Here is a 27,330-nt window from a genome sequence, read left to right on the forward strand (position 1 = left end):
TCACAGTAAGGCAGAGCCTTGACAATATGCCCTTCAATATACAATAGCCTCAGTTCCTTTGATGGCGTCCCCAGGCACCTGCAAGTCACTCACTTCTAAGAGGGAATTTAATTGTTGCCAATTGGCCCTGAGCCTCCATGGGTACCATTTCCTTCTCCTGGGCACACCTTCTAGTTAATGTTAACACCCACCACCCATTCCTTCAAGGGACAAGGCTAGGCTTGGGCTGCGGCCGAGTTTAGGGAAGGCTTAACTGAAGTGCAGGCTCAACAAAGCTTTCCTGGAAGAGGTGACTTATGAGTAGGAGTCAGGCCCACTAGAGGGAAAGGTGTTGCACACAACACGCATGGCATGTTCAAAGGAAATGAGGGTCAAAGACAATGGCACAGGAGGACTGAGCGCAATTCATTGTGGTTTCAAAGCACAGCAGCTTTCACGCTCCTGCGGGGGTCTCCAGCAGTTACAGCTTTCCAAGACCTGCCACCCATTCCCATTTGCATTTCAACAGACCTGTCACCTCTACGACCTGCAGGGCTCCACTGAATCACTCCTTTCATACTTCACAGCAGCCTGTTTGCAGAGCTCTGGACTGGGGTCTCGCTGGAGACAGTTTTATCACAGTTCCTGCAAGCTGAGGACTCAAGTGAGTGTACCAGCAAGAAATGCCGCCGCTCTTCCAGAGCCGCCCACATGGAGTGATAGGTGCAGCCCCGAGTCAGGATACTGCTGGCCGGCTCAGCCATCCCCTCTCGTGCAGTCTCAGGAAAGCCTTTTTTTTCCCTCTGGGCCAGGGGTTTGCTCGATGAAATCAGCTGCATTCCTTTACTCTCAAGGTCGTAAATTTTCTGCGATTAACTGGAGCCTAAAACCTTGCTTCGGACAAGGGCAGTTCTGCCTCCAGTCCTTTCAGGCCAGAATCTACTGGAAGTTTTTATATCCACAAAGCTCTGCGTTTGTTCTTCTCGCTCGCTGCCTGGTATCCGTTTCTCTCGGCGAATTCCTATTTCATTCCTCATGATCCAGATCAGTGCCATCACCTCCGCAAAGCAGGGCCTCGTCCCTCAGTCCCTTCCTCTTCCGTACTTTCGTATCTCGCTATTTCACACTGTCTGCCTTGTCTGTGTCGCCTCCCCTCACAGATCTTGAGCGCCTCGAGAGGAGGGTCCGGGTGTGAGGGGATCTCCAGGTCCCCAGTTTAGTGTACTGCCTGGTCCAGAGTGTCTGTTATTGTTGACTTCGGTCCGGGAGCGGTGGGGTTAAGGAAATAGGCCCCGCCCCCCCAGAAGCCCCGCCTGCGGAGCGCGCCAACAGGAGAGGGAAGCCGTCTCAGAGGCTCCGATCTCGGTCCTCGCTCACAGCTCCGACTGCCATAGGAGCCCCCAGAGAGGTGAGACTTTTTGTGGACTCCTGGTGGTCTAGACCCCGTCGGCGGTTCCCTGCCGGTTTCGTTCCGTTCTCCCCCCAGGACCGCACTTGGTACAATCCGGGGATTCCCCGCCGCGGCCCGCCCCCTGACGTCACGGAGTCCCCTCGGGGCCCCGCCCCTGCTCGGCCGCGCCTCCCTAGACTAGAACCGCGCGCGGTGCTGGCCGGAGAGGGCGGCCATGGAGGGGCCCGGCGTCCTCGGCGCCCCCGCCGCCCGCTGGAAGCGCCACATCGTGCGGCAGCTTCGACAGCGGGATCGAACGCAAAAGGCCCTATTCCTGGAGCTGGTGCCGGCCTGTGAGTGCACTGCGCCCGGGGACCGTCGAGGGGATGGGGCTCCGGCCCGGGGAGAGGGTTTGGCTGGCTCTTCCGGTTGTGACTCAAGTGCACCGATGCCTGGTCGCCTCCGAAGCCTGGGGCCTTCTGGCCCCTCTATCTGTTACGCCCCATCTCCGACTAGCCAGCGTTCCTACCTTTTCCGATCCAGGCTCTGCGGCGAACCCCCCTCTCCTGGACCGAGCTCCCTCCTGGTTCTCCCCCTCTTTCTCGCCCCTCAGGGCCTGGGATGGGCTGGGCTTCCTATGCACGGGTTCATAAGCGAGTGTTGGATTTTTAGGGTCTCTTAGCCTTCCCCTTCCTGGGAAGTCCCCAGGACCTATCAGCCCATTTGGTCCCTATAAGCATAGTGAAAGATCTCGGGACTGGCCAGAACAGCTACTTCTAAACTCTGAATCTCTAGAGAGGGAGCTCAGAGTCCGAGGTTTCACCACAGACAGGTGATCCTCGTTCAGGTTTTTGGAGCATCTCGGTGCCCAACCAACCCCAGCCTGAGGGGGAAGTAGGGGCTCCAGGCTGCAGAGGGAGGTGGCTGAGCCTGGGGAAGTCAGATTCTGAGAATTGTTTCTGGGGAGCTGGTCAGGAAGGGGTGTGGCAGTTCAAGCCAGGATGAGCAAGTGTGCATCTGTGTGTGCACCTCTGGTTATCTGAGATTGTATGTCTGAGGTTCAAAGTCTAACCACAGTCCCTCCAGCTCCAACACTGGTCCTAATCTTGGCTGCTGCTTAACCATCTCCCCCAGCCTCACAACTGAACTTATTGCTCTTGTCCTGGGACACTTCTTTGCAACCTTCCAAGCTGTTGATCCTCTCTGGGGATGTGAGGCCAGCCCTCTACCTGTAGGCAGCCTCACTTCTCCACTGCTCTAATGGACAATGGAACCCTCCAATATGAGAGAGGAGTCACCCCCACCGACCCACTGGGAGCTGCAAATCTGTGGGAGTGGAGTGATCCTGGAGGGCTGAACTCAGAGACATTGCAGGTCCAGTCTTCTTTGTGGTCTTGGACAAATCTTAACCCTAAACCTCAGATTTCTCACTCATAAAGTGGGCAAAATGGCATCCTCTTTAGATTTGCTAGGGGGGCCAGAACAGTGCCCTGGGGCTTGGGGTGGGGTTTTGTGTGAGAACAAGGCCGGCAACTTAGGTGATCCAGCAACCTAGGTGATTGACCTAGGTGACCAGTAGGGAACAGGGAGAGGGAAAGGGGCTGAGGAGTCAGGCCTGGGCCTCACCTCTACCCCACCCTGAAACTGATGAGAAAAGAGGAAATGACCAGGGATGGGGTGGAGGGGCTGTATTCCAGGGTCTGTAACAGAAACTACCAAACTCAAGAACTTTCTGTTCTGGCCTGAGGGGAAACTTACAACAACCCAGGGGAAGTCAGGACTGTTTTTTAGTACTGCTACAGAAAGTTAGAGCTCCTGGAAGGGAAGTATCTTGCCAAAGGCCACAGGCTAGTGGAGCTTAGTTTGTTTCATCACTCTAGGGCCAGGCCCTGTCTTGGGGGAGGTTGAATCAATCCCTGGCCCCTTCCTTCCCTTGAGACCCTCAGCAGGCGTTGGCCAGCTATCTCCTTTCCCCTAATGGGTGTCCTTCTCTGTCCCTGGGAGAGCAGGTCTTCTCCTGGGAGGGTCTGGGGGTTATGCTCTTAGGAGGCTGTGCAAGGGCTGGAGGTCCTGATGGAGCTACACTCATCCCCTGCAGGCAAGGCAGAGCCCAGCCTGCCAGTGGCTCCCCCTTCTGCATCACTGGACTCCTGCAGCCCTCCCAGCCAGAGAGGTAGCTTGTCTGCCTGGGGTCTGCTGGAAAGTGTCCATCTTTGCTCCAGGCTCACCCTTTTGCACCCCTAGATAACCGCCTCCTGGAGAAAGCTGAGCTGCTGGCCCGATTCTCAGAGGAGCTGCAGCCAGAGCCAGACGATGTCACTCTCTCTGTCCACCAGGGTCCCTGGTGAGTGTTTGTGTCTGTGGTCACAATGGGCTTCCTGTGCCCCGGCCCTGCCCCCACCACCTCTGCTGGGTTCATTCTCTCCCTGGCACCTCATTGGCCCTTGGCTGCTACCCAGGGGAGGGGGAGGCAGGCTCTTGAGCCTTCCCCCAGGCCAGCTGCTTAGAATGTCCTTCTCAGTTCATCTCTCTGCCTTTATCCCACCCCTCCCCCTCAGCCCCTCTGCACATCTGTCTTTCTGTTTGCCTGCTTCTCACCTGATGCCTACAGAAAGTACATGATGCCACCTATTTCAAAGAAGGAGTGAAAATGAGAACCAGGGATGGGCTGGGGCTCAGAGTTGGGAGATGCTTCTTGAGAGGGGTCCTGGCAGGGGAACTCTGGGGCAAGCCCAGAGCAGAGGAGTCATGGGCAGCTCCAGTTCCTGGAGATTTGATCTTTCATCTGCTGACTTTTGGGCTCCCACCTTCCTCAGGAGAAAATGCATAGCTCTGGCTTCAGACTTTTCACACGCATCCTCTGGATGAACGGTGGGAAAACGAACACCGCTCTGATTGGTTTGCAGGGAGAAGGAGTCACACCAAGGCCTATCACCAGCAGCTCTGAGGGTGAAGTGGCAAGAGGAGGTGGAGGGGCTCCGGCTGGTGTGTGGAGAGGTAGGCGGGGCAGGGGTCTGAGAGAGAATGGGGTGGGCCCAGGATCCAGAACTTTGAGGCTGGGAGATGTGGTCCAAGGGAGCCAGCAAGTGAGGGAGATTCCCCAAGTCCAATGCCTTGAGACCAGACAGGGCTCAGAGTGCTCTCGAGCTTGGCCCTGGCAGCCTAGGATGAAGTGGGCTCCAACAGCAGCTGGAGGAAGTGAGGTGAGAGCTCGGGGAGGAGTGTGAGGTGTGCAGGAAACAGGCAGCCTCTGTTCCCCTTGGATGGTTCAGCCTGCTCTGCTCATCACTTGCCCTGCAAACCCTGGGGCCCAGCACCAGCTGACGCTCAATACACATTTGCAGACTGAAAATAAGGTGGTCCACCTCCATGGCGGGGTGTGCTACCTCTACCTGATACTGACCACCCCCCCCCCCCCACCTCTCCTGCTGCCATGGTGTCTCTTGGCTTTTGTTGCTTCTGAACTTCCTTTTTGGGAAGCTACTTTCCCTCCTCTTTATCCCCCTCCCTGTAGATGTGGGTGTTCTTTAGAACTTGGGTGGGTTCACTGACTCCCGTGGACTTTCTGTGTTTGCTAACTCCCAGATCCATCTGTAGCTCAGGTTTCTCTTAGGAGCTCCAGACTCTTTCTCAGCTGCTTTTTGGACTTCATATCTAAAACCAGACTCATCGTCGCCCCTGTAATAATATGGTCAACACCACATTGATGATACTGGGTTAAGTGTTACTTCAGCTAATCCTCTACTTTATGGTTTCAGAGGAAGCAGAGGCTTTGAGAGGTAGAGCCAGGATCTGAACTCCCTCCTACACGAATCTGCTTTCTTTGATCTCCATTTATTCTGTCAACAAATATTTATTGACAAGTACTATATTCAAGGCACAGTCAGTGCAGCAGTAAACAAGACCTGGCCCCATGAACCTTCTAGTCCACTGGAGGAGGCTGAGGAGCCATTAAATACCTACCTAGATGTTGTTGTTCAGTCACTAAGCTGTGTCCAACTCTTTGCAACCCCATGGACTGCAGCACACTAGGCTTCCCTGTCCTTTGCTATCTCCCAGCTTTTGCTCAAACTCAAGTCCATTGAGTTATTGATACCATCCAACTATCTCATCTTCTGTCATCCTCTTCTCCTGCCCTCAGTCTTTCCCAGCATCAGGGACTTTTCCAATGAGTCAGCTCTTTGCATTAGGTAACCGAAGTATTGGAGTGTCAGCTTCAGCATCAGTCCTTCCAATGAATATTTAGGGTTTTTTTTTTTTTCCTTTGGATCAACTGGTTTGATCTCCTTTCAGTCCAAGGGACTCTCAAGAGTCTTCTCCAACACTACAATTCAAAAGCATCAATTCTTTGGTGCCCAGCCTTCTTTATGGTCCAAATTTTACATCCATACATGACTACTAGAAAAACCATAGCTTTGCCTATATGGACTTTCATTGGCAAAGTGATGTCTCTGCATTTTTTTTTTTTACTTAAAAAAAGTATTTATTTTTAATTGATGGATAATTGCTTTACATTTTGTGTTAGTTTCTGCCATACATCAACAGATGTCTGCTTTTTAATACACTGTCTAGGTTTGTCATAGCTTTCCTTCCAGCAAGCAAGCATCTTTTAATTTCATGGCTGCAGTCACCATCTGCAGTGATTTTGGAGCCCAAGAAAATAAAATCTGTCATTGTTTCCATTGTTTCCCCATGAAGTGATGGGACCAGATGCCATGATCTTCATTTTTTGAATGTTGAGTTTTAAGCCAGCCTTTTCACTTTCCTCTTTCACCTTCATCAAGAAGCTCTTTAGTTCCTCTTCACTTTCTGCCTTTAGGGAGGTATCATCTGCATATCTCAAGTTGTTGATATTTCTCCTGGCAATTTACGATTCCATCTTGTGCTTCATCGAGCCTGGCATTTCACATGATGTACTCTGCATAAAAGTTAAGTAAGCAGGGTGACAATATACAGTTTTCACATACCTGTTTCCCAATTTGTAACCAGTCCATTATTCCATATCTGGTTCTAACTGTTGCTTCTTGACCCACATACAGGTTTTCTCAGGAGGCAGGTAAGGTGGTCTGGTATTCCCATCTCTTTAAGAATTTTCCACAGTTTGTTGTGATCCATGCAATCAAAGGCTTTAGGGTAGTCAATGAAGCAGAGATAGATGTCTTTATGGAATTTCCTTGCTTTCTCTATGATCCAGTGAATGTTGGCAATTTGATCTCTGGTTCCTCCGTCTTTTCTAAACTGAGCTTATAGATGTGGAAGTTCTTGGTTCACATACTGCTGAAGCCTAGCTTGAAGGATTGCCAGGTCACTTGCTCAACTAATGTCCAGCTGGGACTATGAACCCAGGGAGAGCCCCTCCCTCAGAGCCCCTACTGTAGTTGCAGCCACATTTGAGAGGTGATTCTCAAACATCTGAGCTCCTTTCTGGGCTGTGAGCACCCCAAGGATTGAGCTATCTTTGCTTTGTCCATTATATCTCTGGGGCCTGTCTCCACAGTCCATGCTGATGAATATTTATAGACTAGGTGATAAATGTGGAGAAGGCAATGGCACCCCACTCCAGTACTCTTGCCTGGAAAATCCCATGGACGGAGGAGCCTGGTAGGCTGCAGTCCATGGGGTCACTAAGAGTTGGACACAACTGAACGACTTCACTTTCACTTTTCACTTTCATGCATTGGAGAAGGCAATGGCAACCCACTCCAGTATTCTTGCCTGGAGAATCCCAGGGACAGGGGAGCCTGGTGGGCTGCCGTCCATGGGGTCACACAGAGTCGGACACGACTAAAGCGACTTAGCAGCAGCAGCAGCAGGTGATAAATGAGGTAGATACTTTGGCCATCTGATGCAAAGAGCCAACTCACTGGGAAAGACCCTGATACTGGGAAAGATTGAGGGCAAGAGAAGAAGGGGGTGACAGAGGATGAGATGGTTGGATGGCATCACTGACTCAGTGGACATGAGTTTGAGCAAACTCAGGGAGATAATGAAGGACAGAGAAGCCTGTCGTGCTGCAGTTCATGTGGTCACAAAGAGTCGGACATGACTTAGTGACTGAACAACAATTGTTCAGTCAACAATTGGGACTTCCCTGGTGGTCCAGTGGCTAAAACTCCACTCTCCCAATGCAAGGGGCCTGGGTTTGATCCCTGGTCAGGGAATTAGATCCCACATGCCACAACAAAGACACACCTAAATAGTTTTTTTTTTTTTAAAAGGATACTTAAGAAAACGAGGTAGATCATTCCCCCCTCCATTGGTAGTTATCAGTCAGGAAACCCAGGGTCACCACTGCCCTTCCATCCATTGCAACCTTCCATCCATCCTGAGCTAGTCACCAGCTCATGGATCCTGCCTCCAAATCCATCAACTTCTACTTCCTGTACCCCATCTGACCTGGTCCAAGTTATTCTCATTACTCTCTGGATAACTCCTCTTTTGGCACCCTGTCCTTTCTCCATTCAGTACTCAGAGTGATATATTTTTTATAATAAACAATGATCTCTATTAAAAAAGACAAGTAATACACAAATACATGCTTGTTGTGAACATTTCAAGAGAACAGAAGTCCATAGAGTAAAAAAGTAAAAGCCCCTTTCGCCACTCTCCCCATTATCAGTTTGGTGCCTATTCTCCAAAGCTTAGCCTGGCTCCCCAGTTGGGTTCTCCAGCCTCAGGTTGCATTTCCTGCCCCTCTCTTGTCCTGAGCTCCTGGTCCCCTTGTCTGGGATACTTCCAGGCGCCCCTTGTCCTCAGCACTGCCTCCTCATGACATCCTCAGCCACAAACCAGTCAGTTCCCATTGGATATGCCAAGGGACAAGGAGAGACTTTTTCTTTAATTCTTAGTCCTGTTTCACATAGCACAACAAACATGTGTTATCATTTTAACTTTTTACTGAAATAATTTTAGATCCACCGGAAGTTGCAAAGACAGCACAGAGAGGTCCTGTGCAGCCATTTACCCAGTACCTCCCAGTGGTCACATCTTATGCCTGACTGTAGCACACACAGTCAGGGAGTAGATGTTAGGATGACGTGTATACAGTTCTTTGTCATTTTGCCACCTGTGTAGATCTGTGTGCCCATCAAGATATAGCACAAGTTCATGACCACCCTGTTTTAGTCACAACTCAGCCCTCTCCTCAGACAATGCCTAACTCCTAACCACTAATCTGTTTTCCACCTCTATTATTTGGATTTTGAAAAGCATCAAAAAATACTGAATCCCAAAACATCAATGAAAGTATATGATAGGTGAGGAAACAGAAGCGAGGGTCAGATTGTTTAATGGTGGAAGGAATTATAAATGTTATAAACTGGGCCAGGGGCTTCCCTGGTGGTCCAGTGGCTAAGACTCCATGCCTCCTAATGCAGGGGGTGCAGGTTCGATTCTTGTTCAGGGAACTAGATCCTGTATGCCGCAACTGAGATCTCATGTGCTGCAGCTAAGACCTGGCACATCTAAATAAATATTAAAAAAGAAAAAACCTGGGCCAGTTATAGACCCTGAATGTGCAAGGCCCCTACCCCAGCCCACACACAGGGAGTCAGTGCAGGCAGACACCAGCCTTGCTCCTCAGTCCATCTAGCACCAGGCCCACGCGAGGAAGAGCTCAGGGACGGGTTAGTAGCAAGAGCCCCCAGCTTCAGTGCTTTCATGTTCCTCTTGCCACTGCGCTGGGCACTGCTTCTCTAAGCATCTGTCTCTCTGACTGACCCTTCAGCTCTGTGCTTTCCCCAGCTCTTGGCTCTTGGATGGATGGTTCAGTAAGGCGGGGGACAGATGAGATGACCCTCCCCGGACTCTGGGGCTGGGGGGCAGCTCCAGTATTCAGTCTGGGCCCTGTGCTCGCACAGTCCATTCCTGTTCTTAGCCTGCGTGCCTCTGCTCAGAGCATCTTGTTGCTCTCTGGGACTTATGCTTGGTAAGCCAAGGCTTGGAGAGGTGGGGAACAGAACACACATCCCTTGAATACTTGCAGCCCTTTACTTGGAGCATGTTAGGTGGCCTGGGTTCAGATATCAGTTCTGCCACTTAGCTGTATGACTTTGGGCAAGACACTTAACTAGAGAAGTGTCAATGTCCTCATCTGTAAACTGGGGAGAATGGCAGTAACTACCAGATTATAAAAGAGTTGGTACTGTAGAGTGCTCAGAACAAGACCCAGCACATGTTAAGTGCTACATAACCAGTCACCATTATTTGAAATACTATTCCTTATAGTAATTCAGTGTTACCCTACGAGGTAAGCACTACTATTCACGTTGGACAGGTTCAGAGCGGTTAAATCACTACCGCGGGTCACAGAGAAAGTGGTGATGCAAGGAGTGAAACTCAGGTGTTAGGCTACAGAGCCTAAGGCCCTTCCGTTGATCCCTGAAACAGCCGTGTATTCCTGTGCTTCATGCCTTAGCTGTCTGCTTCTCAGCTTTCTGCTGAGGTAGGGGGCGGGTGGGAAGAGAGGCACACCCCGTCCTACCAGTCTCTCCCGCTGGAGAGGGGCCGGAGGCTCTGCCCAGAGGCGCCCATGCCTACCTGTCCCGCGCCTCCGCCGCTGCAGATGGCCTACCAGGTGGTGGAGAAGAGCGCGACCCTGGGCACTTTGGAGTCGCAGCTGGAGGAGCGGCAGAGCAGGTGAGGCGCGGGCGGGGCGCACCTCGGGGAGGCTCCAGGCCATCACTGCCGGGGTGGGGGGCGCGGGGTCACCCCGCGGGTCTCCAGAAGGGCCCGACAGCGTAACGCCCCCTAGGCCTGTGGCTGGTCGCAGAGGCCGGGAGCTGCAGGACTTCGAGGGAGACGTGGCTTAGCCTCCGCGCTGGCCGCGTGGCCAGGAGCAAGTCTGTCTCAGCTCTCAGACCGGTTCCCCCAGGGTGGTGACGGAGATGATCCCGGTCCTCTAGGCTGGCAGCTCTGAAGGCCCGCGTGGAGCAGCTGGAGGAGGTTCGCGCGAAGAAGGCCGGACAGGTGCACGCGCGGCGCGCGCTGAATGAGGAGCAGCGGGCGGCTTACGAGGCGCTGCGCGCGCGCGTTGGGCACCAGGAGGCGGCTCTGCGCAGGCTCGAGGAGGAGGCGCGCGACCTGCTGGAGAGGCTGGTGCAGCACAAGGCGCGCGCCGCCGCCGAGCGCAACCTACGCAATGAGCGCAGGGAAAGGTGAGAGCGCCCCGGGGGTCAGTCTGGGAGGCGAGCTGTCCTGGTAGGGAGGGGCCCGACCCCCTTGTCCCGACACGTGAACCACCCGACTCTGGAGGCTTTTCTATCCCAGGGCCAAGCAAGCGCGGGTGTCCCAGGAGCTGAAGAAGGCAGCCAAGCGGACAGTGAGCATAAGCGAGTAAGAACGGGGATGCGCCGGGGACCTGTCTGACGAGCCTCCGCTGGGGGCTCTGCAGTGCCCTTCCCACCCCCACCCCCCCGCCCCCAGCCCCGGGCCGCTGCTGTTCTACCCTGCCCCCACCTGCCTGCGGCCATCTGTGCACCCGACCACAAGTGTGCACAGTCACCGTGCCGAAGCCCCCAGGGAGACTGAGCCCAGGACACGTGCGGAAACAGGTGGTCATAGGAGCCAGCATCTGCGCCCACCACACATGCTCCCGCACTGACCCTCGTCTCTGGAGATGCCAGTCTTCACCGAGTAGGGCGCAGGGGCACGGAGCGGCTGGCCTGGTCCCTTAGTCGTCCTAAGATTCATTCTCTCTCCCAGGAGCCCAGACACACTAGGCGATGGGATCAGAGAGGAAGCAGAAACTCTGGTCGTGGCTGCTAAGCCAGGGTCCCTGGAGAGTGAGGCTGGTGAGAAATGGAAGCGGCCCTTCAGGTGAGGACTGTCCCAGCACTCTGAGCTGGCCCCCTCCAATCTTTCTAAGGTGAGGACTATCCCGAGCTCAGAGCTGGGCCCCTCCAGTCTTCCTAAAGGACCTTGGGCCAGCCTTTGGGTTGAGAGGGCTTTGCGGAGAGACTGGGGTACTCTTGGACCCCAGGGCAGCTGAAACTTCAGTACCTGGAGCCCCTTGGGGTCAGTGCCACGCCAGGGACTCCAACCTTTGTCCTCTCCTTTTTCCTCCTTCCTAAGACCAGAGCTCTGGGGTTGGGATGGCAGGTTGGTGAAAGACGGTGACAGGAGGGAGCTTGTGGGCAAGGCCCAAGGCTCAGCTGTCACAAGCATGCGTGTACACACATGGGGACATCAGAGCATGTATGTGTACAGACTTAGGTGAGCGTACCTGAATGCGTGTGAAGCATGTGTAGATGTGAACTCACATGGGTGGGACCTGATTGAGGCTTCAGTCCTTGGGTGCCCCTCCCTCCATCTCCCCCATCTATCTTGATTTGCCTGGCATTGAAACTGCCCCCCTCCTCTAGCCCTTTCTTGCAGGTGGCTGGTGTCCAGGCCTCAGGGTGGTGAAGGAACCCTGGGGAGGGGCATGAAATGCTGGTCCTCAAAGCCTTGGCAGCCCTGGTGGGCCGGGTCATCTCAGGACACATGCTTTCCTGGGTATTTCTGGGGTCTAGGTTTCCCCACACCCCTGTCCCCAGCCTTGTGCTATCTCAGGTTGAGGGCACCTCCATCCTACCCCACAGGTCCCAGCTCAGCCTCCCATGAATTTTGTTGGGGGGCACCTGGGTGGTGAGGCAGTTTTTACCTATCATGGTGAAACTGGGAGACTTCATTCCAAATCCCTGCCCTCCTCCACCTTCCTGGGACTGCCCTGGGTCACCGTGCTCTCCTGGCATTGGAGGAGTAAGTTCTTCTTCTGGCTCAAGAGTGTAGGGATGAGTGACTGCGGTCCACACACCCACCGGCCAGTCCCTTAAACATCTCTCTCAATTCTGCCCCAGGTCAGCCTCTGCCACCTCCCTGACGATGTCCCGCTGTGTGGATGTAGTGAAGGGGCTTCTGGAGTAAGTGTGTGTGCAGCGCCGTGTGTGTGAAGGTGTTGGGCGCCTTGGATGCCTGTGTCAGACTCCTGGAGCCCAGGCCTGGGCTGTGTATGAGTCCTGGTCTGTCCTTCCATACTCTGCCCAGCACTGTGTGTGTGTCTCTGCTGAGCCCGAGGCAGGAGCTGGGTGCATGGCCTCATTCCTAGCCCCTGCCTGGCTGTCTTCTGGGCTCTGTCCTTCATCCAGGGTCCTCACAGGGGACCAAGGGCTCCAAGGTGAGGTCAGACAGGAACTACCACTCATTTGGGAAACAGGCTCAGAAATGTCAGGGCTTCGTTCAGGGTCACAGTGTCAACCAAGCAGTGCTCCGAGGTTTCTCAGGGCCCACCAACCCCGTCCTGCCTCTGTACTTGTCTCAGTGCCGCTGGCCATGTTCTGCCGCCTTCTGTGTCTGCTTCCTGTTGCTGTTGCTTCAGGAGAGCTTGAAGGGCCTTCTCCTTCTCAGAAGGCCTTGCTGAATGCCCTCCTGACCCCCTCCCCCAGTTTCAAGAAGAGAAGAGGCCACTCAATCGGGGGAGCCCCTGAGCAGCGATACCAGAGCATCCCCGTGTATGTGACCACCCGACTTCCCACCCAAGCTCATGATGTGCTGGTAAGGAGGAGCTGGGCCAAGTGCATGGGGTACCATATGGGAGTGCCGGTCCCAGGAGCAGTCTCAGGAGGCTGGGGAAGCAAGGATAGGCCCTTCAGTGGGAGCAGTTTTCCTCCTACAGCTTGTGCTGGGAGCCCTTTGGCATTTTATAACGAGAGGGAGAGACAGGAGGCCAGGTAGGGGAGTACTGGGAACATGGGAGGAGGCGTGGGGCCAAGTTTGAAACTTGAGTTCAGAGAGAGACCTCATGTGTGCAAGGATGGTGACAGAGAGCTGGCTGTGAGTGTGCACAAAGAGGCGTGTGTGGCGAGGACCAGGAGCACTGACCTCCCTTTTTCCTCACAGGATGCCCACCTCTCCGAGGTCAGTGCTGTTCGTTTTGGCCCCAACAGCAGCCTCCTGGCTACCGGAGGGGCTGACCGCCTCATCCTCCTCTGGAATGTCGTGGGAGGTAAGGGTCGCTGCCCTCAGGCAAGCTCAGTTCTTTCTCTCCAGACCTCACTCTCAGCTTGCTCCTTGGGAAAGGTGTTGGGTCTCTTTGTGTTTCCTCACCCGGTCATCCTTGTGGGTAGTGGCCAGATGACCCCTTGGCAAGAGTTCTGGGCTCAGTGCTCCTAAGAAGGGCAGAGCCTCTCACCTCCTGGAGTCGAGGCCTGCACGGTGGGCAGGGCTCAGCTCAGATGGTCCCTGTTGGGGTGGTGAGGATACCATGTCAGGACATGCTACGGGGATAGACCCTTGAGCAGGTCTCTTGGGTCCACCAGGCCACCTAGCATCACTGAGCTCTCAGAACTCAGTTCTGAGACACGTGTTAGCTGTCTGCTCTGTGCTCTGAAGATGGGGGAGCACTGGGGAGCGAACGCTGGCTCCTAGAGGCTTCTTGGAGGAGGCAAGTCCCCAGCTGCCTGGCCTGGCTTGCTGTGTGACCTAGGGACAGTCCCTTCTCTCTAGTCCTCTCCGGACATCTGTGAGGTGACCTGCAGCCCCCTGCTGGCAGTTCAGGAAGGTGCAGCCTCTAGCTAGAGTCCCCCGACCCCCAAGAACAGACCCAGCAATTCTGTCCTCTAACTTGGGAGAGATTCATCTTCCCACTCACAGTACAGGCTCCTCCGTTTCATGAGATTAGTGACTTCATTTTGCTTGTTCCTTCCCCTGGTCCCCCCAGGGCACCTGAAGGCCAACCAGACTCTTGAAGGAGCTGGCGGCAGCATCACCAGTGTGGACTTTGACCCCTCGGTGAGAGGACCTGGGTGGCATGGGATGCCCCTCCCCGAGTCTCCACACCGGGCAGGTGGGGCTCTGGGGGAACATCATGGGTATCCTAGAGCCATGTGTCCTGAGAGGGTGCCTGGATAAATCCTTCTCCTGGGCCTTGATTCTCCTTTGCCTGCCTGGGTGACCTGGGCCAGGGGAAGCGCTGAGGCGGCCCGACTCCAGCTTTCTGGCCAGGCCCAGGATCTCTTCTTTCCTGTCCCTTCTCCCCAGGGCTCCCAGCTACTGGCAGCTACTTACAATAAGGCCGCCCAGCTCTGGAAAGTTGGGGAGGCACAGTCCAAGGTGAGGTCTGACTGCGGAGGCAGCCTGGGGGTCAGGGGTCATGCCTCGGGTGGAGGGGTTGCTGACAGGGTCTTGGCCATGCCCTTGACACTTCCCTGGGATGCACAGGAGACACTATCTGGACACACAGACAAGGTGACGGCTGCCAAATTCAAGCTGACGAGGCACCAGGCAGTGACCGGGAGCCGGGACCGAACAGTGAAGGAGTGGGACCTCTGCCGAGCCTACTGTGAGGCCCAGCCCTCCCCTTCTCCCCTCACCAGGACCCTTGCAGGCCGGGCCATGGGGGGCTGCAACCTGATCTCTGGGAGGGGCTCCAAGACTTACAGGCATTTGGGATGAAACCTCCTAAGGCTCCTCTTGCGTCCTCCATTGGTGACGCTTTTCCTGGTTTCTTGGTTACCTCAGGCTTTGGGCTGGAAAACAGGGGCCTGGGTTCTAGTTCTGGGAGGACACTGTACCTCTGGGGCTTCTGGGCTTCAGCATCTCCACACGTCCAGTGGGCTGGCTCATAATCCTTCTCTGAGTCCAGGGTTCTCTCTACTCCTTGGTTTAGGTTCCAGGACCATCAATGTCCTTTCCTACTGTAACGACGTGGTGTGTGGGGACCATATCATCATTAGTGGTCACAATGACCAGAAGATCCGGTTCTGGGACAGCAGGTGATAGGTGCAGGCTGTGGGCAGGGGAGGTGGGACAGGGCTCCTGTGTTCTCTTCCTTTTTCTGCCATGGAGCAGCTGAGGGTACCTTGGGGAAGTGAGGCTCTGGTGGCCTCTGTGCTAGGCTTGGTCCCTTGAAGGCTTTGTGGCCTCTGGAGAATTGTGCCTCCTTATTGACCCTTGATCCAACCACCATACTCTGCTGGGTCTTGCCAACCGAGTCCCATGTTCAGTTCAGTTCAGTCGCTCAGTCGTGTCCAACTCTTCGCGACCCCATGAACTGCAGCATGCCAGGCCTCCCTGTCCATCACCAACTCCCAGAGTTCACCCAAACCCATGTCCATTGCATTGGTGATGGCATCCAATCATCTCATCCTCTGTCGTCCCCTTCTCCTCCTGCCCTCAATCTTTCCCAGCATCAGGGTCTTTTCAAATGAGTCAGCTCTTCACATGAGGTGGCCAAAGTATTGGAGTTTCAGCTTCAGCATCAGTCCTTCCAGTGAACACCCAGGACTGAATTCCTTTGGATGGACTGGTTGGATCTCCTTGGAGTCCAAGGGACTCTCCAGAGTCTTCTCCAACACCACAGTTCCCACGCAGTCACCACTTTTTAGTCAAAAAGAACCCAAGAGCCCAGCGTCAGGCTTGAATGGTTTATAAAAATAGCTAAGGCTAGAACCAGAGCTAGAGCCAGCCCTGCCTCAGGCTGCTTCTTCCTCATCTGTAGCGATTGCCTTTGAAACCCTTTGCTCTACCTTTCACATATTTAAAGACAGACTTTCATTGCTTTCCCCCCAGTACTTCTTTTAGTGGCTCAAGGGTTTCAGGGGCTCTGGCTTCAAGTAAGTTCCTGCTGGAAGGCGCTGGCTGTGGTGGGAGATTAGTTGTCAGCCTTGGGGCCTGAGGGCTGGCTCTGGACTTTTGTTGGTCTGTCAGGAGCAGCCTTGTCAAGGTGATTGCTCCTCACCCTCGTCTCCTTTCCTGCTCCTCAGGGGGCCCCGCTGCACCCAGGTCATCCCTGTGCAAGGCCGGGTCACCTCCCTGAGCCTCAGCCATGACCAGCTGCATCTGCTCAGCTGTTCCCGAGATGACACACTCAAGGTCATTGACCTGCGTGTCAGCAACATCCGCCAGGTGTTCAGGTACCTGCCTTGTGTCCACCGGCCCTGTGGCTTTGACTGGGGCAGCTGGGCCTGTGAAAGGCCTGTTGGTGGGGGGCCCTCCGTGGAGGCCCCTCTGGACCAGGGCCTGCTGAGGTGCCGAAGCCCTTGACAGAGGGGAAGCTCGTTAAGTTTTGGGCTGAGGGCAGGAAGTGGCAGCCCCCTCCATCCTGACCTGTCTATTCTCAGGGCTGATGGTTTCAAGTGCGGTTCTGACTGGACCAAAGCCGTGTTCAGGTGTGTCCATGAGAGCACCCGTGCCTGAGTGTGTCCTGTCTGTCTGGGTGTCTGCATGTCCATGACCTTACCTCTGGTCTTTTCTCTCTTGCTCTGCTGTGGCTCCTGAAGCCCAGACAGAAGCTATGCCCTAGCAGGGTCCTGGGATGGAGCCCTTTACATCTGGAACGTGGACACTGGGAAACTAGAGAGTAGCCTTCGGGGACCCCACAGGTGAGCATGGCCACTGACCACCACCCCAGCCCCACGGCCAGTCCTGCTAAGCGGATCCCAGGTCCTGACATGCTTGGGCTCTGGAGCCCCCGGCCCGTGTCCCATGCCTTCCATCCCTGCCCCCAGAGCCCTTCACAGCTCAGTCTTGCCATGTGCGCCTGGGTCCACTCCCACCACAGCCCTTAGAGCCCACTTTACAGTGAGGCGATGGGCGCAGAGAGGCCCTCACACAGCCCAGGTCCAGTGAGGAGGGGCAGGGCCAGCTCCCGACGCTCCTGAATCCTGTCTCTCCCTCTCCTCAGCGCTGCTGTCAACGCCGTGGCCTGGTGCTACTCTGGGAACCACGTGGTGAGCGTGGACCAGGCCAGGAAGGTTGTGCTCTGGCACTAGCGCCACGACTTCCTTGCCTGAGCTGAGGCTCTAGTCCGAAGCCTGAAGCCGGAGAAGTTCCCCACTGCCCCAGACACTTCAGGGCTAGCAGCGGGGTGGGGGTGGCTCAGGGTGTTTAATGGGTAAGAAGGCCTGGCAGGACCTGGCCTGTTGGTTTAAAAACAAGGTGTGGGTTGGTGTGTGTGTGGGGGGAATCACAGTATTATTTTGTTTTTTTATCTATTTCTTCACTTTCCTGGCAAAAGTGGGGGGGAAAATGCATTTAAACTGGTATGTGCTTGCTTCTCTTCAGCATTTAGGGAATGGAGAAGCCTCTGGCTGGAGGCACATGGAGACCCAGGCTTGGTTCCAGTCCCTTCCATACAGAGCCGGGGCGGAGCGGTCTGATCAGGAGACAGCAGGAAGAAAGGCCCAGAGGCAGCAAAGGGCAGTGGTTTTGGAGCCGTGGACGTTTCTCCTGTGCTCCAAGATAGTCCTGGTTCTTGGGCCCTCTCTTCAGGTGCCCAGGGTAGACTGAGGCTGAGGAGGGACCATGTGAGTTCTGAGAGACGAGCAAGAGACAGCCTGGAGGGGGCCCTGTGGAAAGAAGCCTAAAAAACCAGAGTGACGTCAGGTACTCTGAACACCAGGCCTGCCTTTAGACAGGGCCATGTTCGTGTCCCAGAGGCAGACCCTGGAGTGGGTGGGGAATACCTTCCGCGTGTGTCAGGGAGGACAGCCATGGGCTGGGCCAGGGCCTTCACTTACTTTAACAGATTTAATCCACAGGACAAGCCTCTAGAGCAGACGTAGTAGGGTGGAACCTGGGCACCCCACTTTCTTCCCCAACCGAGGGCATGGAGGAGGGTCAGAAGGACAGCCACTGCTGGTCACCGGGTGTCGAAGGGGATGCCTATCTCTGAGTGATGGGGGCTGACCTCTGGGGGTCTGCCTAATTGAGAGTCAAAGGCTTTACTCTGCAACTCTTGGCCTCCTCTGTTTATTACCTTACAGAATCCTCCCTGGGGAGTCCTGCTGCCAGTCCCAGGGTTTTGGAAAACCATTTCCAGGATGGGCAGGAGAGAGCTATGAGCCTGGACTCTGCAGCTAGACTGTCTGGGTTTGAATCTCCGCTCTATTATTTAGTAGCTGAATGATTTTGAGCAAGTTACCTTCATGTCTTTGTGCCTTAGTTTCCTCCTCTGTAAAAGGGGCTAACAGTAATATCTACCTCAAAGATTGTTGTAAGGACTCAGTGTATTAGTATTTGTAAAGTCCCTGGCACACCGCATACCCAAATCTACACTCTGCTGATCCCAGCTCAACCCTGGGCTCTGGTGACATACCCAGCTGCCTCCTAGGCATCATCTCTTCCCCTCACACCCCACATCTTCTTGGCCACAAAGTCCTGAGGCTGTTGTGTCTAACTCTCCATTCCTGCTGCCACTGCAGGCCACCTTCTCCTAGACCTGCTATCTCTCCAACCTAGACCCCTTTTTGCCACAGCCAGAGTGACTTTCTGAGGATGCATGTTGGTCACACATCCGGCCCTTTGAAGTTCTCCACTGCCTGCAGAGAAACTCCTTACCCGCAGGATGTGGCCCTGCTGGCCTCAGCTGCATCTTCACCTCCTTGCTGCTCTGCAGTGTGTCTCACACAGGGTTTTCTCTCTGCCCAGAATGTTCTTCCTGCCCAGCCTCTAATTCAAATCTGTCCTTTAGGATCCCCTCACTGAGAGCCTTTCCTCACCTGCCAGGCCGGCTAGGAGCCTCCTCCGTCTCTGTGCCTCCCTGCTTTGGGTCTGCCTCCCTCTGTCTCGGTCAGGGAGCTCTTGAAGGAGGCCAGAATGGGAGCAAAGCACTCTCCTGGGATCAGGCCTCAGAGGCACAGAGAAAGCCTCAGGAGATGTTTATTAAATGATTAAATTCTCTTACTCGAGGACTCAGCAAGTCTGATAGTCGAAGTCTCTAGCGGCCACCAGGAGTCAGCAGCTGCCTAGGTCTGCCGAAGCCATTCTCCCACCTCCTGGGGTGGAAAGACCAATGCTTCCAGCAGCCGCCATTACTGAGCTGTCAGGCCCTGTGCCTTCTATCCAGTATCTTACTTGTTCTCCCAACCACCTTGTGATGTAGCTATCTTACAGATGAGAAGATCAAGGCTCAGCGAGTGTAAGTGATAGATATGAGGTCACCAGAGCTGGCACAGCTGGACTGTGGTCTTTAAACTATTAAATATCAGACAATCGGGCTCCCAGTTAAGCAGAGCTATAGGGCATTCCCTGCCATGCTCCAGCGGCGTGCCCACGGCCTCCACCACCAGGTGGGCGATTCTAGCTCCCTGGACTTCCCTGGTGGTCCAGTGGTTAGGAATCCACCAGCCAATGAAAGGGTCACAGGTTCGATCACTGCTCCACATGCTGCAGGGCAACTAAGCCCACGTGCCACATCTACTGAGCCTGTTCTCCAGAGCCTGCAAGCTGAAACTCCTGAAGCCTGCCTGCCTAGAGCCCGTGTTCCGCAACAAGAGAAATCACTGCAAGGAGACACCTGTCCACTGCAACTAGAGAGTAGCCCCCTCTCACTGCAACGAGAGCAAGCCTACATGTAGCAACGAAGATCCAGCACAGTCAAAAAAAAACAAAAACAAAACAAAATTACTGAAATCCCTCCCTGCATCTTCTCTTCTTCATTCTGGCTCTGGGAGCCTATGTCTGAGCCTGGAGGATTAGTATCCTTTGAACTGAGGGACATGCAGGGCTACAGGAGGGACATGAACTTGATCCTGGAAGGCTGTTACCAGTTCCACCATCTGGGGCAAGCACCTCCTGGGACTGCAGTGGAGACGGCTTAGAGGACACAGAAGCGGTCATCAGGAAATGCCCTGACTCAACTCCTGGCAGAGTGCCCTCCATTCCCCTCAAGCCTCCCTTTCTTCATGGGGCAGCACACGCTTGCCTCACCTCAGGGAGCACGTGCACACCTTAATTTACTTGGAAGGAATACTTCCTGAAGGAGCAAGTCTGGAGGGTCAGAAATGGGCCTAGGCATTCCAGGGGATGAGGCAAGTGTGAGGAGAAGGGTTGGTAATGCCATGCAGGGGAAGAGCTCGGAGGGGTGCCAGCTGGGCAGGCTGCACCTCTAGTCCTTGCGGTCCTGGGCAGGGCCAGAACCCTGTACGGAAGACTGCTCTGGGTTTCCGTTCTCCAGTCACTACTCAGGTGTTCAGTCGCTACTCAGCCTACTCTGAGGTTGCTGGCCTGAGTTTGTTCCCTAAAGTCCAAACTGTCACCTTTGGGACTTCCCTGGTGGTCCAGTCGTCTTTGCAAGGTAGGAGGCACAGGTTTGATCCTTGGTCAGGGAACTAAGATTCCACATGCTGCAGAGCAACTGAGCCCGTATGACGCAACTACTGAGCCCGTGTGCTCTGGAGTCAACCACACAAAGGAGTCTGAGCCACAGCAAAAGACCCCGCGTGATGCTACAGAGGTCCTGAGTGCCGCAACCGAGACCCGATGCAGCCAAATAAATAAATATAAAAAAAAAAAAAACCCTTCAAAACTGTTGTCCTTGCTGTCCATACGGATTGAGGTCCAGAGAGGAACCAGCAGAACCAGGATAAGAATCCAGGCTCCTGATTCACTCTTCTCAAAACTGGAACCTGGTTCTGCAGAGGTGCTGACCCATCTTCTGGAGGCCAGGTTCTAGGTTCCACTCCCAGTTGTCTTCCTGAGACCGTGGGCAAATCACAGTGGGTGGATTTTCCCCACCTGTGAGACCCTTCCTGCTGCATGGCTCTGGGCCTCACCAGTGGGGACCTGGCTCTTCCCCAGGTTGGTGTACAGACATGAGTACCGCCTCCTCTGCCAGCCTGAGGCTTGAGGGGGAGACATGACAGAGGTTCTTGTCCTGGGCTCTTACTGCCCCTGGTCATCTCCCTGTCCTGGGAGAGGCACCTTGGCTTCAAACTGCTGTTGCCAAGTCACCCCCACCAGACATAAGCCCTCTGGTGACAGGAATGGGAACTGAGCTATTTGTGTCTCCATGACCAGAACGTGGCCTGGGGCAGTAAGTTGCTGACTGGACAGTGATTGAGCAGAGGTGGTCTTGGACCTTAGTTCTGCTCTGGAGGAATCCTGGTGGCACGAGGTGTGGACCCATCTGTGATATGTGAAATGCCATGTCTGGTACACGCTGTTTTCTTTTTATAGATGCACATTTCACCAGTCAATAATATTTCAGCTTATCTCTGCATTATCTTACTCGATTCTCCTGGCTCTTATGAAACTCGTATTGTCTTCTCCTTCCCACTTTACAGATGATAAAAGCAAGGCCCAGAAGGGTGAAAGGATGAGTCTAAGGTTACAGCTAAGTGAGGAAGCCCAGGGACTTGAATACAGGTCTCTTAACCACTCCCCTGCTGTTCACAGGAGCAAGTGAGTGACAAGAAGCATGTGTATTTGTTTAGCACACAGTGTGGAAGAGGTGTTCCTTTCTGTTGTTTCAGGATAACATTCCAGTAAACTATTTCCAGACCAGGGCTCTCTGAAACAGACGAGACAGAAGTACTGTATTTATGTTTTCAGCCAGTGGGACCAGGGGAAAGTGGTTCAGGAATCAAACGCCCTCTGGAATTAATTCTTGACAGATCAAGCGGTAGGTAACAGCGTCTAAGAGGAAACTTACACTGGTTGTGTTAAGTTGTAGGATTTGGGGACAAATTACAACTCTCTCCTTATAAACCAAAATTTCTGTAACTTAGTTGTATTTTTGTCGTGAAAAACAGCTTCATAATGAGCAATTAAATGCAAAGATTCAGCCAGATTGTGTCATAAAGCCACTCAGAGGCCAAAGAAATAACTTGCCTCACTATAGAAAGCTTTGGCTGGGTTCCCTGGGCAGTGAGTGAAGGGTGCAGCACAGTGAGATTACAACCCAGAGGAAGGAGTTTGTTTTGTCCTGGTGGAGAGTCCAGTGGCTTGAATCTTCAACTTCTGGCCATCCCAAGAGGTCTGTTTTAGTAGAGTCTTCTCAAATACTGTGACTTTTTTGTGTGATGTTCTCATTGTGCATCTAGAAACTGAACTTATGTGGAACATAAAGGTTGGATGAGTCCTTGGAAATCATCTCATTCTGCTTCTTTTAAAGCTGGGGGGTGTGGCAGCCCAGTGGAAAGGGTATCCATCAAGCGGTGGCAGGGCTGAGGCTGCAGGATATCCTCCCACTCGCTTCTGCCTGCCTGTGGCTGTGGGCTGGGGTGGGCGGGGCGGGTTATAGAGGAAAGGGATTCAGGTGCTGTGCTGTGACTCTGGTTTGGCTGCCTCACGTTTAGTTCCTATGATGAAGGAGGCCCCGCTATAACTATGATACAGGGGTGGGGCAATCAACTTAATTCTGTCCCCTGGTCATAGACAAGGCCTCTGGTACCAACGGTAGTCTTAAATGTGAGCACCTTTCATTAGCAGGGGAAGACAGAAGATGGAGATGATATTAATGTGTACTGATAGCCCTTAACATATTTATGGTAAGGCACTTTCACACCCACTCCTTCCTTTGGGCCTTATGACAGCTCTGGAAGGACAGCAAGGCACAGCTCTGTAGGGGAGGTGCTGAAGGTGGGGCAGTGATGCTGAGGAAGACCACGCTGTGCTGCACACTTCACATGTCCTTCTTGAAGCCACGGCATTACTAGGTTTCTGATGGGGACACTGAAGCTGGTTCCCACAGCTTCAGTGGGACCCAGGATTTAACTCAGACCTTCTGAGTCCGAAGTCCACGTTGTCTTCTATGCTGATGGTGGGAGTGTCAACAGATAAAATCATTTTGGAGGCCAATTCGGCAACATCTGACAAAATCAAACCTATACATATTTTTTGTGGTGCTAGTGGTAAAGAACCTGCCTGCCAACACAGGAGATGTAAGAGATGCAAGTTCGATCCCTGGGTCAGGAAAATTCCCTGGAGGAGGGCATGGCAACTCACTCCAGTATTCTTGCCTGGAGAATCCTATGGACACAGGAGCCTGGTGGGCCACGGTCCACAGGGTTGCAAAGAGTTGGAGATGGCTGAAGCGACTTAGCATACAGCATGACAAAATGAAACACACACGTACATTTTTAACTCTTAAATTACACATTTAGGAATTTAGCTGATATTTTTACTGGAACAAATTTATAAACAATTAGGTAAAAAGGTATTAATTTCAGCTCTCTGATAGCAAATGAATGGATACAACCTCAACATCCATCACTATAGGAATGTTTAAATCATGCTATGCCCAAACAATGGAATATAATGCTGCCTTCAGAAAGAATGAGGTAAATCTAAATGTATTATATAATTTCACATATGAAAAGGCAATGTTGGCACATGTAAGTTCTATGCACAGAAGACGTCTGGAAGGTTACATATCACACTTGCCCAGCTCTGGAAGAGGGTTGTGGGGGCCCTCCTCAAACAGTGGTCCTCACTGGGGTGGCTGGTAGCCAGATGGACTCAGCTTTCTACCTGGAATCCTCCAGCCACCCCTGTAAAATCTCCTTCTCTTGGCTCATGACTCCTCAGGGTAGAGGTTTAGGAAAAGGACAGAGGACTACAGAGTGCCCACTGCTGGGAGTCAGCAGTCGCATCAGTCTGAGGGGACTCAGTGGCCTCCTCCTGGCCCTCGCAGCTGCAGATTTGGGGCTCCCTCAGTCACCTCAGCACATTCTCTGCTTCTCCTGTCCAGTACATATCATACAGTACTGTCCTCAGGTGTATACTGTTTTTTCTCTCCATGGAAAGAACCTTGATGGCCAAGGCCACAACTTACTTATTTTTATTTCTAGCATTCAGGGTATTACCCCTGGCAGGTGGGTGGCACCAAGGGCTGTTTGTTCCATGGATGGGTTAATTTACTTCCCTCTCTTTGTATCTGTTGTAAGATTTAAAGGAGGGCCTGAGAGTGTCTTTAAAAGAAGCACTGTCTATTTGGAAAAGCCTGTTTACCCAAATCTTGTAAGAAAAACTTAGAAAACGTAATTCCATTTTTTTTTATTATTCAACATTTTATACATAATAAATACAAAGTTTTTACAGCCACTGTAAAGAAAGCACTTCTGCACAGAGGTGCCTCCTCTGAGCCCAGCCCTGTGCACTGTGGCGCAGGGTTACATGTCCTGGAGGGACGGGTTCTTATTAAAAAGGAGGCATATTTTTACAACTTCGTTTTTTTAAAATAAAATTAGCAGCTCTTCCAAAAAATATTTAAAATATAACAAAAGATTTCAAATAACTCTCTGAGAATGTGGAAAACCCAGATTCAAGGACAATTTTGCTAGCTAAAGAGAGAATACAAGACTGGGTGGCAAGAACTGCCCAATTTCAGCACTTTGAAGATTTTTAAAGTGCTTTGAAGATTTTTAACTTGTCCACAAACCTTAAAATCCTAAAAAAAAAAAACCCACCCTTTTAATTTCTTTTGTAAACTTAAGAATAAGTTTGATAAACACAAAAAGACCTCAAATAGATCAAAAGGTTTTAAGAAATGCAAAAAAAAAATAAAAATCCTCAAATCAGAGAAGATTCATCAATGGATACTGTCATTAAAGTGATCAAATGACTATCTGAAAACTTCTTCAGTTTTATTTCTGGTCAAAAATCCCATGGGGACATTTGGCGAGCATTTCAAGTTTTTAGAGATTCTTAGGAGGGATGGCATTTTCAAAGCAAAAGACAACTTTTGGATTAAATTCTGAGAATTTTGATTTTTTAAAAAAAAGGAAAAAAAAAGCAACTGGCAAACATCCCTTAGTTCCTAAGTAATGCACTCCCTATCTTCCATTGGAGGTGGAGGGCCACCAGAGGCCTCTGGGAGCCACTGCTGTGGGTTTGTTAGTCTGCAGGGAAGGCTCCTCCTGGCTCTCCCTGTGACATGGAGAACTTGTCCTTTCCTTGTCAATTTGCACCGTGCAATCCTTTTGTCCTTCTTCATAGGAAGCTGGTTTACTCCTTGAGCCACAGATTCTTCCTCCCAAGGAAATGTCAGGTCAGTGGGACCTGGGAAGCTGCATTTCATGTGGTGGGTGGCTGCTGGTCTGGGCCAGCCACAACTTGGCTGCCTGGGCCAGTGGACTAGCTTGGGAATAAAATAATGCTAGGTGCCTCTCCAGTAGAGAAGCTTGACAAGGCAAGTATGTGTCCCCAGTTTTATCAAGACATTCAAATTCTAAGGATACTGGTCATGATAGTATATGCTGCAAAAATTAAGATGAAAAATACCCAAATATAAAAAGAACACTAAGTCGGCTCATTGCAGATCTGGAAGCTCCATTTCTGCTTTAGCCGCAGCCCCCTTTCTATTAGTCTATGTGATGGATGAGATTCGGCTACTAGTTCAGCCCCTTCATGTTAGCTCTGCTAATACTAAATGAATGGCATAAATATTAATACAAAGGACACTGTTAATTGTTTTAAATCTGTTAGCTGTGGAAGAGATGTGCATTATTGCAATCGGTGCTAAACTCAGGGCAGTCTACTTTTTTCCAATAAGGTTTCAGTTTCTCAGTTTGGGGACCAACTGCGGGGAGGAGCCAGCCTCTCCTGAAATCCCTCCTGCTGCTTTCCTTATGTAGCCAACATGATCTGATTAAACTCAATCAGATAAGCCAAAGCCACTTGAAGAAAGATGAGCATCTTTGCCACGTCCTCGTGGCCACAGTAATATACTGTACGAGTGCATATGATCAGCATCTCTGTGACTGTGCCCTGAACGAGGCCTGGTCTTGAGTCTCATACAAAAATGGGTCCCTGGTAGGCAAGAGGACTGTCCCCCTTCTCTGCTTCTAGGGCCCACTAGGATTTGTGCTGTGCTAGGAGAGATGACATAGAAAATGACAACAAAAAAAGGCACGAAATATTAAAAACGTGGGAGGTGTCAACCAGGCCACCCGGTCACATATAGTCCTCCTTGTTTTTGCTCTGTTCGAGTCATCATCATGCAAGCAAAGGTGCCTAAAAAACAAGACTGGCCAAACTCCAAGCCTGGCCTTGATTGTAGCAGTAACGGACAGGCAAACCCATCATCACACCAGTGTGATTTCCACATCCTCGATCTTCTCTGCGGGCCTTCGGTGGTTCTGCGTAGGAGGAGGGGGAGCTGCCCGGACCTGAGCAGGAAACCATCACATGGTCAGTCAGCTTCCTGATTCAGTGGCTGAAGCATCGAAATCTGACCAATCATTTATTCAAGGACATGGGCACTTGAGGGCTCTCAGAAATGTTCTAGGCATGTGCTTTCAACTTAATTTTCACAGCTTCTTACATTGAGAAGGACAGACTGCTCTGGATGAAATGTGAAACTCACGATTCAGGTTCTTCCCTGGGCTGAAAGCCTCATGGCCACAAGAGTCTTTGTAGTCCTGACAACCTTGGCCCAAGCAAAGGCCTAGAGTTGGAAGCGAGAGAGACCAATGCTTGGAGAACTGAAAAACCTTTAAACATGTCTTGGAAGGAGAGATGCAAGAGATGAGACTAGAGAGACAGGCTGGGGTAAGTCATGAAGGGCCTCATTAAGTCATATTTAAAAATCTGAGCTTTATTCTGTAGGCAAGGAAGAGTCTTTGGGGGATTTTAAGCAGTAATACCAGATGTGTGAAAAGATGACTCAGATAAAAAGTTTGAAGAAAACAGTGGTGGAGGGCAAGAATACAGGTTGACAGTTTTGGAGCCTCCTGTGGTCGTCTGAAAGAGAGCTGATGTTGGCTGGCACTGGGGGAATAGAGGGGGACAATCTGACAGTCATCTCTAGGTAACCCTGGCAGGCCCTGCGATGACTCTTCACGAAAGGCAGGGTCAGGGAGGTGTCACGAGTGATGCCAGAGCACTGGCAGGATAGGGGTACCACTCACCAGGATGGGAAATAAGGAAGAAGGATGACGTCTGAGAAGGAAGATAATTAGCCAGTTTTTTGCTGAGTTTTGGGGGTTTGTTATATATATATATACACTGAGATTTCCACAGATCTGAAGCTCAGAGAAGAGATTGGATAGGTAGTTATAAATCTTGGAGTTGTCAGTAAATAAATGGTTATCAAAGTCTTGGGAGTAAATGAGATAACTCAGGAGTAAGTTTAACGACTTTAAGAGCAGTAGCCCTGGGACTCCTCTGGTTGCTCAGTGGTGAAGAATTTGCCTTGCAATGCAGGGGACATGGGTTCAACCCCTAGTCATGGACCTAAGATCTCACATGCCATGGAACAA

The 27,330-nt window shown here is 52.2% G+C and overlaps 2 protein-coding genes across 3 annotated transcripts in view; one reads left to right on the forward strand and one right to left on the reverse strand.

Moving 5' to 3' along the window:
- Positions 1-1,564: 1,564 nt before the first annotated feature.
- ATG16L2 (autophagy related 16 like 2) lies at positions 1,565-22,216 on the forward strand. 2 transcript variants are annotated; one of them, NM_001192280.1, is made up of 18 exons: positions 1,592-1,722; positions 3,614-3,713; positions 4,276-4,366; positions 9,933-10,006; positions 10,273-10,524; positions 10,637-10,702; positions 11,072-11,185; positions 12,208-12,270; positions 12,793-12,901; positions 13,247-13,352; positions 14,067-14,137; positions 14,387-14,458; positions 14,567-14,687; positions 15,015-15,120; positions 16,111-16,260; positions 16,468-16,515; positions 16,627-16,728; positions 17,031-17,118. In NM_001192280.1, exons 1-18 carry the CDS (start codon positions 1,605-1,607, stop codon positions 17,116-17,118), a joined length of 1,851 nt encoding a protein of 616 aa, NP_001179209.1. In that variant the 5' UTR covers positions 1,592-1,604. The 2 variants fall into 2 exon arrangements, with proteins under 2 accessions (XP_059730635.1, NP_001179209.1); XM_059874652.1 differs by lacking the exon at positions 12,208-12,270 and having other exon boundaries at positions 1,565-1,722; positions 17,031-22,216.
- A 1,893-nt stretch (positions 22,217-24,109) lies between these two features.
- FCHSD2 (FCH and double SH3 domains 2) overlaps positions 24,110-27,330 on the reverse strand; it is a 244,535-nt gene continuing 241,314 nt past the window's right edge. The window contains exon 20 of the mRNA XM_002693439.7: positions 24,110-26,238. Within this exon, the coding sequence (XP_002693485.1) occupies positions 26,155-26,238 (84 nt within the window). The 3' untranslated portion in view covers positions 24,110-26,154. The remainder of the gene's footprint in view (positions 26,239-27,330) is intronic.

Source organism: Bos taurus, chromosome 15 (assembly GCF_002263795.3).
Source record: "Bos taurus isolate L1 Dominette 01449 registration number 42190680 breed Hereford chromosome 15, ARS-UCD2.0, whole genome shotgun sequence".
NCBI lineage: Eukaryota > Metazoa > Chordata > Mammalia > Artiodactyla > Bovidae > Bos > Bos taurus.